Source organism: Cryptotermes secundus, unplaced genomic scaffold, assembly GCF_002891405.2.
Source record: "Cryptotermes secundus unplaced genomic scaffold, Csec_1.0 scaffold465, whole genome shotgun sequence".
In the NCBI taxonomy this organism is placed as follows: Eukaryota; Metazoa; Arthropoda; class Insecta; order Blattodea; family Kalotermitidae; genus Cryptotermes; species Cryptotermes secundus.
The window spans coordinates 2,137,029-2,153,010 of NW_019738964.1; the positions used below are offsets into that span (position 1 = coordinate 2,137,029).

The window sequence follows — 15,982 nt, forward strand, 5'->3', positions numbered from 1 at the left end:
GCTATTTTGAGGCCTTCAAATTGAATCATTTCCACAGACACTGAAAATCCATCCGCCCGTGTATTACGCACGTATCGCAGAAGTTTATTTTCAAGTTCTGGAAATTTAGCTTTCTTTCCGCGGAAAGATTGTCGATTTTGTGGCGTTTTTTCAAGGGCATCTTTCGTTAGTATCCATCTTCGCACATTTTTTCGTCAACGTCAAATTTTCTCCCTGCTGCTCGATTTCCGTGTTCTTGTACGTAACGCACCACTTGAAGTTTAAATTTAGACGTATAACCTGCTCTTACTCGACCCATGTTTCACTCAGAACTAACCAGGCAAGTCAAGTAAAGGCAAAAAAGTTATAACCCTCCAAATGTTGCCAAATTTCGGAATAATTTCTATTCCTGAAATAATATTCCAAGAAAATTATTTTTTCTATAATTTGTCTGAAAATTGTGCTGCGGCCTATACATGCGTAAATACGGTACTTAGTACAGTTCACAGCTCATCAATTACTGAAACAAAATAGTTCAACAGTGGCCACCAATTCAATCAGAGCATGGCTTACTTGGCGATTAATTAACCTTCTACACTTTGGGATCTCACCCCTATTCTGTCATTCACACAAGAGTACAATCCCTTAGGGTTCACGCCTTTCATGAGAAATTCAATGCAGGACCATGAAAATGTGAAAAGAATAAAGTTACAGACACAAATATTCTACTCAGCTCCCTGTTCTCAAACCCTCTAAGAGAACATGATAAAACATAAATATCACATATGTATAGAAGAGAACACAAGACTGAATCTTTTAGTTCAGCCTGATGTACTACATTTAAATGTAAATGTAAACAAACAAAATATCTTCAGATAATCCTTGGAACACACACTTCCTCCATCGTCAACTATAATACCATCTCTAAGATCTAGATGACCACTGTGTTCAAACAGCCATACCATATCTGCAAGACATTTTGGAGGTTACTTTCAGAGTTTTCAACTATTTCATCTTGTCATCAACACATAGCAGTCTTACACTCTTCTGTAGTTTTCTTTCACCAAAGTATGCATCTTATTTATCAATAAACACCAAAGCTCTAAAAAAATAAGGTAACACTGCAAAAGCAGGGCTTGCTGCCCTTTAAAATGCAGCTGCAAGGGCAGACAGGATGCCATTTAAAGAAGTCTTCAAAGGGTTAAAATAATGAAACAGTATTTTAATTCAGTGAATGCACTGTGTGGTGTGCTTATTCAGCTACAGGAAACAAATCAGTCCTTCAAGGCCATGCAATGACTGGTGTATCATACTTGAATATCCTCTCCATTTGTTCAAAGTTTTCCGACTTAATGACCATCAGTTCTGTAATTGTCATGTTTTATTATGAAAGGCTTACCTTAAATCTATCATTTTTGGGATATGACATAGGGTGGCTCCAGCTGCAATATATGTTTTCATCTTCATGGTGGTACACACCTCTAACTTGGTTCAAGGATTAATTCATTAAAACAAATAGAGAATTATAAAATAATAAACAACTTGCAATTGTTATACAGTGGCACTTTCAATGAAAGTGCCAATTGTGATGGTTATATAGGAGAATGGACAAACCTCGGGTACTGTGTACCTGAGCTACCTCAAGACTATAGCTGGGTGCCCTGTCCCCTGATTTAGTTAGTTCTGTCTAACTTCTGCTGCTCTCTCTAGCCCATCAGCAGGTTGACCTATCAAAAGGGTCAGTATGCATGAGGTGATCTTTCAAGATACAGGATTAAAGAACCGGGTATCAAGAGGGGTCTACACTTAATTTAGCCCATCTGCACTGGTCGCTGTCACATACAGCCTCTAACAATAAGAGTACCTCTTCTGAAATGGGGTAGTGGATTAAACTCAAAACACAGGGGGATGTTTATTTACATTATTATTAATATCTTACGGTATTTCTATGCATGGACTTGAAGTATAATGAACTAGTTACTTCCATCCTCTTAATCCTATCCATCATGATCACAGCGGCCATGTGGTCTAAGGCAAGAAATGCCTTCATCTGCTCAAACACTGGGCTCATGAGTTTGAATCCCACTCAAAGTATGGGTGTCTGTGTGCATTTATTCTGTTTCTGTTGTCCTGTGTAGGTAGCAGCCTTACACAGGCTGATCCCCAGTCCAAGGAGACCTACTGACTGTCTAGGATTAAGAAACTGAAGTGAAATGAAGCTTTTCATGGATGCCCTATGCTTCAAGTGGGAGCAACAGGAATAAAGACAGACAGAATCCTATCCATCCTAGGTCAAACCCTACTTGTTTCTCTGGCTCTCTGATTACACAATGTGAAATATGGCTGCGAAGACGGTGAAGCAACTAATTGTTTCACAGGTCCCAGGGTGTTGGTGACAGTCTCGGGTGTTACTTTTGCTGCATAACTTCTCATTAACAATTCTGCGGTAACCTGCAGCACAGGGGCCTCTGACACCAGTATAACTTTTCTATCGAACAGGTCTCGTGTATCTCCAATGCAAGGTATTTAATAGTTGACATCTACTCATCAGCAACTTCCTAATGGCCTGATTACAATCTCTTCAATTACCCTGTACTTCTACATGCTGTTTCAGCAATCTTTTCCTTCAGCCTAACCACTAGTATGGCAAACCCATCCTACATCTTAGCTCTTACTGCTTGCACCATTTCTCTACACATATTTTTGGGGTTCCAGGGTTCCAAATGTCCAATTACGGCCATAGCGTCATAGAAGCAAATAATAAAATAAAAATGATAAGTAACTTCTATTCATTTTTTGATCCATCAGTGAGAATGTACAACATTATTTTGTTTTCATTTCTGAGTATATGCCTTTTCCTTTATCCTCTTCCTGGTTTACTTACTTCCTTGTTACTCGTAGTTTGACTGAGGCAAATATTACAGTGGCTGTCACTTCACTCAGCACTTACAAATTATTCTTGCTGCTGACAGATCAGGAATTAAAACTCCTGTTCTCCACATAATTAACTAAGGCAGAAACATATCCTCAGCATAAATGTCATTCAACATCTTCTGTGAACACCAAGCACATCTTGCACAATCACACCACAACGTCACTAAAGTGAGTGGTTCCTAAAATCCAATAAGCAAGAAAAGATGTTCTCAAATCCAAGCTTAAATATGATGCAGTCTGTGACCTACTTCTGTCTCTGATATAAATTTACAAAGCTATGTCACAAGACATTAGACACCAATGAGCTGCAGGTCTAGCTACAGGGCAGAAGTGAGATGAGGTCACCCCATGCTGATCAAGAAGGATGTCTCTTATTTTCATACATCTTTACTCTCATTCTTGCATTATTCAAAAAGCCATAAACCTTACCAAAAACATCCCATGTAATATTAAATTATAACAGTTTATTACCAAAAATGTGCTCTGAAGAACATATATGCCACTACATGCTTTTATTGGACGTGTTCATTCCTCAGAATTTTATCAGAATAGGCACATCCATTCTAAAGAATATGACTCACTTTAAATTCAAACAAGGGAAAGACCCCCAAAGGATACATACTATGATGTCATCAGATCATGGAAGGTGGAAACACCTTTCATTTGATAAAACACATGTTTATATGATTTGTTTAGGCCAATGGCTGAACCCCAATGAATAATGTTATAAAGAAGTAGGTAACTGGAAACACAGCTTCCTCCCACTTCCCACTCATTATTTTAATAGTTACATACTGTAAACATAGTCCATCTGCCCCAGTTCCAATTGGCTAATCCTCAGCTTTCACACAAGTTAAAGCAAAGACATTTGGAAGCAGCAACGCCCAACAAAAACTCGGTCAAGAGTATCAATCATGAAGTTCTGTTTTGCTGTTCTCCAGCAACTGAAATCACAGGTGTGTACTTCACCATTTCATTTCTGCAATTACACCCACCTAATCTCCGTGATAAAGATGGATCCACTGAGACTATTTTGGTATTTTCAAAATTCTTCTCAGCTCTCAGTACTTTCTGATGAAGATCGGGGATGTCCATCACTCCAGAAAAGTCTGAAAATATATACAAATCCGGAAATTAAATGTATCAAAGCAATGGCTCCTTACAAAACTACACAAGCAACCAACACCAAGCAGCAGAGTCCTTCAGGAGAGCTAACAGTCACTCTGATACCCAAGAAATTCCCCATCTTTCATTTAGTCCAAAGATTTGTTGGATTTGAGGTTCTAACAGCAGTGGCTACAAAGAGTATGCTCTTCTGGGTTGTAATGCCATGTACTTCAGAGAAAATATGGCATTTCAGGGACGCATACTGTGCCTCCATCTTCAGGTCTGAAGCATAAGCCAAGCAAGAAACCAGCTGCCACCTGCTTCTACTGGCTGTCTGCTTGGCTTACCATCTAAACCTGAAGATAGACGAGAGTTTTTCCTGAACTATATGGTGTTACAATCCAGAATATTGTGACTTGCTGCCTAAAAACTGAAATATCGAAGTTGGAGAAAACATGAATTGCCAGCCAGCGACTGGGTACATTGTTCCCACAGGGAAGTCAGCCACTGCTAGGTAATGATTGGCTACACACGTTCTGAAGGTACATTGTAAACAAATACACAGCTGCAGATATGGTAACCATTGTAATTACAATGGTTTCCTAAATAATGTGATCTCAAACAGCAGAACAGAACCCTTCGACGCAGTGTCTGCTATCACAGCTGCCTAACAGTTATAACCTGGAATGAGCCCTGAGTGTAGAAGCTCAGATACAGAAGTCAAAAGAAGATGCCCAAAGAAATCAGGAGAAGTCAGAAGTCAGAAGTGAATTCTTTAGTTTATCTGGTATCATTACTGTTCATAGTTATGAAGTGTTATAATCAACTGTAGTTCAGCCTGGTTCATGTCCAATAAATCGACTCACTGAGCCAAACCTGCGCCTATAATCACACCTACACGTGACAATATCACACTCTTTGTTCATTAATAGTCACAACAGCCCACAACTGAATGACTCCAGTACCAGCCAACATTATTTTGTTTCATAACATTTTCAGCTATAAGATTTAAAAGTCTGTGACAATGGTATATTAATAAAACTACTGTGTTTCTGGACATTACCCATCATCCTGTTTTTATTTAAAACCCAACATTTTGGAGACTGAATTCTGTCTCCGTCTTCAGGTGGAACCTATTCAGTTGGAGATGGAGAAAGAATTCGGTCTCCAAAACACTGAGTTTTAAATAAAAACAGGACAATGGATAATGTCCAGAAACACAATAACTGATGTATAATACTGATGAACAAATCAATAAATAAATTATAACCTTTTCGAAAACAATAATATATCAGAACTGCCTTCAATGGAACAAGACTTTTACAACACAATAAAGGTATTGCAATGGGCACACCAATACTCAGCATAATAACAGAAATCTCACAAATTTTAGAACAGCAAATAATGAAACTACACTCTGTAATACAAGATAATTGCTTGCTATGTTAGATAACTACAAGGGTCGTACTGAAAGTCATGAGCAACAATTTTTTGTAAAATAACAGGCTTTATTATTGGCAAACCAAATACACCACCTCAATCTATAGACCTTTCTTTATTTTTCCACATAATCACCACTTCTTTGTACACATTTCTCCTAGCATTCTGGGAGTTTGAAAATTCCCCTTCTGTAAAATTCTGTTCCAGCCATCCGAAGACACTGATGCACTGCTTTCTGAATTGCCTCCCTTGTCTCAAAAGGTTGTCCACGCAGCTGACCCTTCACAAATCCGAAAAGATGGTAGTCAGAGGGTGCCAGATCAGGGCTATAGGAAGGGTATGGAAGAATTTCCCACCCCATCTTTGCAATTGCTTCCAATGTGACCTTTGTAGTCTTCGGTCAATAACCGCGGGACCCAACAAGCACAAACTTTCCTATAGCCCAAGCTTTCAATCATCTCCTGTACTGCACTGTGCCCTATTTCAAGTTTTCAGGCTATTGTGTCCACAGTCACATGCCTGTCATCTTGAATGATCTCATCCACTCTTTCCTTGTTGCGTTCAGTTGAGGCTGTTCGAGAACGACCGCTCCGAGGCTCATCTGAATTCAGAAAGCAGTACGTCAGTGTCTTCGGATGGCTGGAATGGAATTTTATGGAAGGGGAATTTTCAAACTCCCAGAACGCTGGGAGAAATGTGTACAAAGAAGTGGCGATTATGTGGAAAAATAAAGAAAGGTCTGTAGATTGAGGTGGTGTATTTGGTTTGTCAATAATAGAGCATGTTACTTTACAAAAAACTGTTGCTCATAACTTTCAGTACGACCTACGTATATGACATTCTCACTGTACACAACAAAATCAGAATTACACTACAAAAAAACAGAAGAGACAATTTTAATAAGCAACACAAAACCCTACAAATCACACTCACAAAAGAAAACAATCTGTTAATCTGGACCTCAACCTAATAAATAAATAAGCCATAGAAATATATTGTGGTACGTAGACCCACTGCTAGGCAGCAACCACAAGACTACCAACTGTACAGCAGCCACTGATAGGCAACAACTGAAAGCAACAGAGGAATGGTGTTTTCTGCATGGTCCACTAAGCAATAATTGAAAGGAAATAGAGGAACAGTGCTTTCTGTGTGATCCATCCTGAGATGTTACACGCAAGACAAGTGGACCAATGAGTTAGCTGTGAGCAAGTCACTGGCCAGTAATGACATGTACTTGGAATATGGGGAGAAGCTATGGAGTTGAGAGCCGCACCAGCCAACAACCAGTAAATATACAGCAGATTGAGAAGGCTTAGTGCATGCTATAATAAACTGCTGAGTGTTTGCATTAGTGATAGCACTACAGGCACTTGTAGTCACGAACTTAAGTGTTGAATAAAGTGTTGAATCCACACACCATCAATAGTCACTCAAACATGTGACAACAGAAAACCAACCACAATAGATATAATAATAAACAACTCATGCCACCCAGGAGAAAAAGAAAACTACATTTTACAGCTCTATTCTCAGATTAAACAGATTACCTGTAGATGATGCAAAAAACATAAAGAACTAAGCACCATCATTAACATAGGAGAAAACAAGGGTTATAACAAAGAATTCATAACACGGCTGTATAACCAAATCTAAAACAAAAAACCATTCCAAAACAATCAAACAGTTCAAAAGTAAAATGGGGTGTTCCACTAACTCTGTCCACTACATATGTAGCATCACAAAATCATTCAAGAATACAAAAATCAAAAGAGCATTTACAACAAGTAATAATATTTCAAAACCTACCCACACAGCAACAAAAGTATGAAAATACACACACACACACATATGTTCATATTGTAGAAAATCCTACAGATACAAAGAACACACAGAAAACATAAAATACAATAAAGAAGATTCTGCATATACACTACACATCTTCTAGTACATCCATTAATATAGATAAATAAAAGACACAATGGGAGAAAAAGACTCTTAAAAGGGCCATTTGTTGTTGTTGTTGGAGAGGGTGGGTTCCCCCCCGCACTTAGACCAGATATTGGTCCATTGTGCATCCCCCTGTGATATTCTACCAGTCTCTATACCCTACCGGTACTGGTGCGTACCATCAGTCCCGACTCAGCCAGCGAGTTCAGCCTCTACTGGCTCGGCGGTATCTAGATGCTTCCCCCATCTACCAGAGGCGTTAGAGCCTACTGTTGGAAGGGAAATGTCCTGAATTTGGCTCAGAGGTCCCCTTGAGACATGAGGTTCTTTTATGTGCCGTAAAGCTACGACACGGGACCCACAGCTTAAAGTCCCTCCCAGAGGACTTGTTCCCTGAATTTTTCTGCCCTTAAAAATTCCACGACCTCTGCCGGGTTTGAACCCACATACCTTGAGTCACGAGGTGGGAATGTTACCCCTAGACTATGGAGGCCGCTAAAAGGGCCATTTAATGAACATCAAGGATAAATTTTACATTTATATGCACAACAAACAGGATCAACTAATTACAGGAAGAAAAATAAAAAAATAACAAATTGCCTCTTCATGGTAGTACAACCCTCATGATGACAAAATACATACCCCATGCTGCACACAAGCAAATAACAATCCAACCACATACGAACCTACATGTAACCAGCACCTAACCACTCCAACAATTCACTTTTTATGAACCACAGAAAAATGCCGCACATCACTATATTGGTAAATACTTAGATAACATATACTAAAATTTGCTGGTAAAGTAAGAGTAGAAAAAGTAAAGCTATCCCCGTAACAGACCGAGAAGGCCCATAGGGTTGTGAGACGTTGAGGGTCCCACATTATCTAGACAATCGGCTCAAAGATGGCGGTAAGATTGTCAGCCTTACGCACCGGCTGCGCTTTACTCCCCAGGAAAATTATTTAATTAAATCATGGTACTCATTTATGTTAGTGGCTGAGTTGACCCCAGAGCCATAGTGCGGCTGGAAGGATTAGGTCAACTGAAAAAAAAAGCCAATGACCTCATCGGGACTTGAACCCACGACCTTCCGGCTTGTAGCATAGTACCTCAACCTTATGAGATGCGTGAAACATGCGTCAGTGCAAAGCTGAGAGCCAGAAAGGTCTGTCCATCGAATGGACCACAACAGTACCTTTCAGTAGGTTTCACATTTCTCAGACTGTTGCCTGCTACAGACTAACACAAAGTCACTAAGCTGCAATGAGGTTGAACCACATGTGCTCTTTGCATGCCTCAATGGTCTGAATATTCACTTAGAAATCTATTTTTAATAGAGACAATGAACAGTACAGAGATAAATATTCTCCTTACATTTTTTTCTGAAACAGACATTAATGATACTATACTTTATACTATGTACTTAGTTACTTTTATGACCCATTTTCACAAATTGAAAAAGATGGATTTGAATTGCACATAAACTAAGGCTTACATCAGAAAGGAATGATATTCACTTGACAACTTTTACCACAGATCCTCCACATCAAGCACTGAAACCATTTCATACTATCTGATAGGAAATACTTACATGGAAGACTGAAGCGACCTTCCAATTATGTGTTTAACATACTTTGTGCAAAGAAAGTGTAAAGAGGGTGCCATAAGAAAACATAAAAAGAGCATCAAAGTAGGCATCAAAAAGTACCACAAGAAGCTGTGGCATCAGTTGCTTCACTGCTAACATGTTTCAGAACTCAGCACAAAATAATTTATAACACGGCTGTATATCTCCATCTGGATTGCCGCATCTATTGAATGATCTTCCCACATTCTTACCAGAGTACTCTAATGTTGAGAAGCTTTCTCCTGCAGATTTTGAGTCATCACCAGCCTTCGTGTCTCCATGGGACAGGAAACGATTAAGTCTCTTTATAACTTTCTTTTGAGATTTTGAAATCTTGAAGTCCAAAGCAGCACATCTAGAACACAAACAGTGACTTCTAACATACATTCTGTAACCTTCCAAGATACTGACATCCTACCAAATCTTGACAAGTTCTATGTTCTGGCATGTAATGCCACATGTCAGTTAAAAGTCAACTGACATTTTGGAGGAACATGTCGCCTCCATCTTCAGGGCTGAAGAGAAAGCTACACAAGGAATCAGGAGGAAGAAAGCAATGAGCAAGCTCAGCTTACTATTTACCCTAAATATGGAAGCATCATGTTCCTATAAAATGTTGGGTGACTTTCGACTGACTACATAGCATTATATCTCAGAAGACAGAAATTTTCGGAACTACCACCATGAAAACCTCAAATACTACTATTAGTTCTTATTCTTTCCATATCTTCTCCTTCTTCTACAGTACTGTACAAAATCTGCCATTCAGCAACTGCACACATAAACTATTCCAATCTATCCAACATCACTGACTTTAGATTTGTATTTATGCTTACCAGGGCCCAGATTTTGATGATCTGAAAATATTTAAAAAATGACCTATAAAATTACTGAAAAAAATCCATAAAATTACCTAAAATATGACCCAAAAATGTAATATGCAGGGCCCAGATTTTGATGACCTGAAAATATTAAAAAAATGACCGAAAAAATCCAGAAAAATGACCTAAACGAGAAAAGAAAACACTTCGCTTCCATGTTATTCACATTTCAGAAAACATCCACATCAAATTTGTGCACTGTTTGCAATCATACTGACTGCCTGCTCTCCTTCATCTCCAAAGAGTTATGGGAGAAATATAAATCGCGCATGGCTGAAGATATTTTCCGTCGCATACACAAGGAAAATTCCAATATGAATATGGATTTCACAGCAGAAATCTGCAACAAAGCGTTAATAATGATTGAAGATTTGTGCTTAAAAAATCGCGAACAAAATTCTCAGTCAATTGGGAATGCCATCACTGAATAGATCTGCTGCTGCTTCGTTCAATGTAGAATTGCGTCGTGAACAAAATTACAACACGGGTGATCTTTTGTCATATGTGCAATCAAATATTCCTAAGCTAGCGCTTGAGCAAAAAGGCATTTACGATCAAATAATGCAAACTGTCAATAACGGGGTTGCAGAATTCTTCTTAGATGCGCCAGGAGGAACTGGTAAAACGTTCCTAATTAGATTGATTCTGGCAGCAATTTGATCCCAAAATGACATAGCCTTAGCTCTTGCGTCATCCGGAATAGCTGTGACATTGCTACCGGGTGGAAGAACTGCTCATTCCGCTTTGAAATTTCCATTGAACATGCAATTCATTGAAACTCCCACGTGCAACATTTCCAAAGGATCAGGCATGGGAAGGGTATTGCAGAAATGCAAACTTATTGTTCGGGATGAATGCACAATGGCGCACAAAAAATCACTCGAGGCTCTTCATCGATCATTGCAAGATTTGCGTGGAAACATCAGACCATTCGGGAACACATTAATATTGCTTGCAGGAGAGTTTGGGTGAACATTACCTGTAATTCCTCGATCGACACCAGCGGACGAAATATATGCTTGCCTGAAATACTCTACTTTGTGGCGACACGTAAAGACGTTAAAATTAACTACAAATATGCGTGTCCAGCTGCAAAACGATCGATCAGCTGAGATATTCTCACATCAATTGCTGGAAATTGGGAACAGAAAGGTGCTGGTTGATCTGACCTCAGGACGAATTTTGTTGTCTCATAACTTCTGCAATTTAGTGATGTCAAAAGAAGAATTGGTTGAAGAAGTATTTCCCAATATTCAAACCAATTATAAGAATCACGATTGGCTGAGTGAACGAGCTATTCTCGCAGCCAAGAACAAAGACGTCTACGAACTTAACGATATCATTCAGTCTAACGTTCACTGCGAGGCAGTCACATACAAGTCTGTCAACACTGTTGTGGAAGCAGCTGAAGCGGTTAATTATCCAACAGAATTTTTTAATTCGCTCGATCTGCCACAGCAACGCGTGGTCGGGTACAGCTAGTTATTAATAAATACTCATCTGAATTCTCAATATTATATTGTGATTTGCACTATGCAGACCCCCCCCCTTGCAGTGATGTAACAGAAGAGCAACTGTGTCAGACAACCAATGCCACGGTGACGTAACATCGGAGCAACTGCCGCAGCTACAGTAACAGGCCAGTCAACACTCCATCCCCCTCCCCCATGGTGAGGTAACATCACTTCACACTGTGACGTAACACGGGGACACCGCTAGTAACACGAGGCAACAGGGAATGGTATAAAAAGCCGTCTGAGCAGTATGTGTGATTAGGAGTGACACGGTGTGGATTGTGAAGTCATCAAGTCAGTTTCAATCTAGCAGTCACCAAGTCGGGTTGTATCGAGTGCATGGCAGTGACTACAGGAGAAGTACTTGTGAGAAAGCTGATGGCAGTAGTTGGGAAATTGTAAATTGTGTAATTGTGAGAGCAAGTGTTCAATAAATTCGCTATATCCAAGATGGCATGAGGTTATCTGTCACGTTATACAACCAACACGCGACAGTATTATACACAAACACATACAATGTTCAGGGTACAACATTAATCAATGCACATCTAAGGACAGGGAGGCAGGATAGCGTAGTCAGTATAGCAACTGGCTGCAGCTGGATGACTGAGGGGTCAGAGTTCGAGTCTCAGTAGGGTCAAGTATTTTCTCTTCCCCATTTCGTCCAGACCGGCTCTGGGGTCCACCCAACCTCCTATCTAAGGGGTACCAAGGGTTCTTTCTCTGGAGGTAAAGCGGCCGGATCGTGAAGTTGACCATTCACCTCCAACTAGTGCAGAGGTCAAGAAAAATGTTGATCTATACATCCACTCCCCCATATGCCTTCATAACATAATGCATAATTAGATAAGCACAGGAACGTTACCTTTTTACCTTTATGTCTAACCATTCCATTTCCAACAAGGTATAAATATTTCAAACGAGTTCAGTTCCAGGATTCAACTTTGTGTGTTGTGTACTGTTACTCTTCCTGCTGCTGCTGCTGGTATGCGTGTGTGAATGTGGGTGTGTGTTACGTATGTACTGTGTGTGTTCTGTTGTTTGTTGCATATTGCTGTGTGTGTGTTGTTCATTAAATACGTTGTGCACATTCTCCATTTGTGTTGTGTGTGTGTTACACATGTGGTGTACCTATTGCAAATGTTCTGTGCATGGGTTTTGCATATGTATGTGCAGTTATACTGACTTAGGGTGTCCAGTGATTGATGTTAATGGACCCAAAAGTGTGGATGTCTCACAGACTTTCACCTGAGGATAAAAACAGATCCAGTTTCTGAAAGTTAATTTTCTATACTACTGGGCAACGGACAATGTCCAAAAACTCAGTATCCCTGAGTTCAAAGTACCTATTGCTTAATGATATCCTTCAGTGAAACTAACAGAAACTGAATAAAAGAATCTTCTCCCAGACCTATTTGAAGCTAGACCTGTCAAACAGACTTCATGCTATATTTTCTACTTGTACCTTGGTCTTCAAGTGGGGTTCTTTAATGAGATTTTTCTTATTCATTTTTAAAGTTTTGTTGTCTGACACACAAAAAAATGTGGATTACTTGAAAATCTTAATAGAGAACAAAGGAAACAGTAATGTACGGGGCAAAGACTGAGAATCACATTAGACAGATAACAGTGGTTTATGTTATGTCTAGCAATTACAATTAGACGCCAAATAAAATTGTACAGTGGAAGAAATGAAGTGAGACAAAATAATTTGTGTTAGATCTACTTAACTGACTAATCATGTTCTTACTTCACAACAATGTACCACCAAAAATTATTACCGTTTAAAATCAAACATCATAGTTCAATGGGTAGCACACCTGCTTTGTACTGGGACAGTCACAGGTTCAAAACTCAGCTCCAAACCAACTACCTTGACTGAGATTATCCACGGTTTTCTCATATCCTCCAGCAAATGTTGCAATAGTACAAGTTAGGTCAGAACTACTCTTCCATGCATTGTTAGATAACTCATACATAAATGCACATGCTGCAAACATACACATTTCAGTCTCACTGGACCACCTTCAGTACCATAATACAGCTGTATATACACATTTACCTATAGTTGTACAACGTTTGATCTTTCTAGCATTTACACAATATGTAAGAGTTATTTCATGTAACAATATGTGAAGCTATCATGGCAAAAAATGTGCTACAATCTTCTCAGACAATCAACCACACCAATCTTGAACAAAAAACTAATGTTTCAGAGATCTCTGAAATATTTGTTTCTAGTTAAAGATTGATGTGGCTCACAACCCATGATGATTTGGGAACATTTTATGTAACATTTAAAATGATTTTACACAATATTCTTAAACAACTTTTAATGGTTTAAAAAAGCTTACATGAAATATTCTGTTAAAGTTTAAAATCAGTAGAACATCATTATACAACACCACAAAAAAATCAATTAAAGTTCCTAATGTTAATCAGGCAAAACAAACAGATTTCCCAACGGCAAGAACTGTTAACAGAAGTGTTACTAAAGTAATGTTGATGAGTATTTGTGGTGTATCCTCCTCATACATGGTTATAATTGGTGGTACAACAAAAATTAATTATATCAGAAGTATATATAGAAAGCGAAGTCCTACTTGAGAAGCTAAGAGTCATTCATCTGTTCTAAATTTCCAGCCTTCTACAGACCTGTTTATTCCACTGAAAGCCTGGATTCGGTTGAAATTAATTATTTTTAAAAATACTTCTATTGTCTGGAACATAACACCATGTAGTCATTTAAAAAGGAACTAAAATCTTTTTTTGCTGAAACATTCCTTTTATTCTGTAGATGAATTTATGTCTTTTCATTCATCAAGTGTAATATGTAGCTGATTAATTTGTTGTAATTGTGTAAAAACAATGAAATTAATGGTAACTAGATCTAGATAATATTATTCAGATGACAAACCCTCTATATTATAGTGGTACAGTGTATACTGTAAAGATATGCACGAGAATTAGATGTAAAACTGACAATTTCCCTATCCAAATGGTTGTAATACCTGTATGTATGGATTGTTGAATGATAATAAAAATGAAATGAAATGAAAGTCAAATGACATTTCGAAGGAATCTGGTTCTCCAGATCTTAACACCACAGGTATGCCATACCTTCCACACTGATTCATAGGGCCAGTACTCTTTCCAACCAGGACAGACTTCACAACGAGCTGGAGTTTCTGAGGGACACTTAGGCAGAAGAGTTTCAGTGAACAGTAGATTGGCAGAGCTCTCAGTCGTCCCATGACAGTTGCTCTGCCCAATAAGAAGTCAGATTCTGTCACTTTCCTGTCTTATGTTGGGTCAACCTTCAGCTGCATTAGCAGGGCGTTGTCCTGATATATCACCTAGTTGCTTGGTCTTCCAACAACAGAAATCTCTAGTTTCCTCTGGCTTGTCAAGACGAACTGGGACTGAGGACACTGGGAATATGCAGTATCCCTTCTCAATGCAGTCAGGTCTACATTGGACATAGGCCATTCAACTGACACCAGGTTGATGAAATACCATCAGCACACCAAGGCTAGAACATCTGGATAAGCTAGCCATGGCATAGCATGGCATCAGCTTGGTATACCACATCCAGGTCCAACAATCCTCTCCACCACATCCAGTTATATGGACTGTATCATAAGGGAGGAGACTGCAATTGAGTTCCAGCCAAAATATATGAACAGGGATGATGACTTATGCATAAGGATGTCATGAAAACCTCTCATTTGCTCCATTAGAGACCATAGGAAGCTTCTTCAATTGGTTGTCTAGATGGGTTCTCCACAGGGCCACAAAGGACCGTACGCACTCTATGTGCCCTTATATATTATTATATATATATTTATTATTTACTGCAATTGGGCTTATGCCGGTGGCAGTGTTTACAAAAGCGGACATACATTCAACAAAGATACATCACATACGTCTCAAGAAAAAACATACGTCTCAAGAAATAATTTTCACAGTACAGTCCAAGTACAATGACCTAATACAAGTACACTTCGCTTCTCTTCACTTCACTTGCTCTACTGATTTTGCTTTCCTAACCTCCTTTCTAAATATATGCCCTTTAACAGGGTGAGTCCCAATCACCTCTTCAGGTAACTGGTTCCAGTCAGCAATGGTCCTGTTCACAAAGGAAAACTTCCTGACATCTGTTCTTATTTTTCTGGCTCTTATTTTCCTAAGGTGATCGACTCTACTCACGTAGTATGGCGCCTGCAATCTGTCCCTTATACCTTTCCACGCCCTATCACCGTTATATGCTTTATAAAGTGCGCATATCCATGCTATCATCCTACGCTGCGCCAAAGATTCCCAGACCGAGCCATCTGTATAATGGGCAAATTTAGCAGCTTTATTTTGAACATGGTCTAAAGCAGTGATCTGACATTCCTTGTATGGATCCCAGCACGCCGCCCCATATTCGAGAATGGGACGTACTAGCGACGTGTAGGCTAAACTTTTGGTATTTTTATTACCCCTTTTTACAATACGCATTACGAAATGTAGTGCCCTCCAGGCTTTTCGGACCGTGTAATTT

At 39.1% G+C, this 15,982-nt stretch overlaps 1 protein-coding gene across 3 annotated transcripts in view; it reads right to left on the minus strand.

Moving 5' to 3' along the window:
* The window catches only part of LOC111871472 (arginyl-tRNA--protein transferase 1), a 45,484-nt gene that overhangs the window by 25,530 nt on the left and 3,972 nt on the right, over positions 1–15,982 (minus strand). For all 3 annotated transcript variants that reach the window (XM_023864624.2, XM_023864623.2, XM_023864622.2), the window contains exons 3-4: positions 9,254–9,396; positions 3,909–4,022 (exon numbers count right to left, since the gene is read on the minus strand). In XM_023864624.2, coding sequence (XP_023720392.1) covers positions 3,909–4,022; positions 9,254–9,396 — 257 coding nt within the window. The remainder of the gene's footprint in view (positions 1–3,908; positions 4,023–9,253; positions 9,397–15,982) is intronic.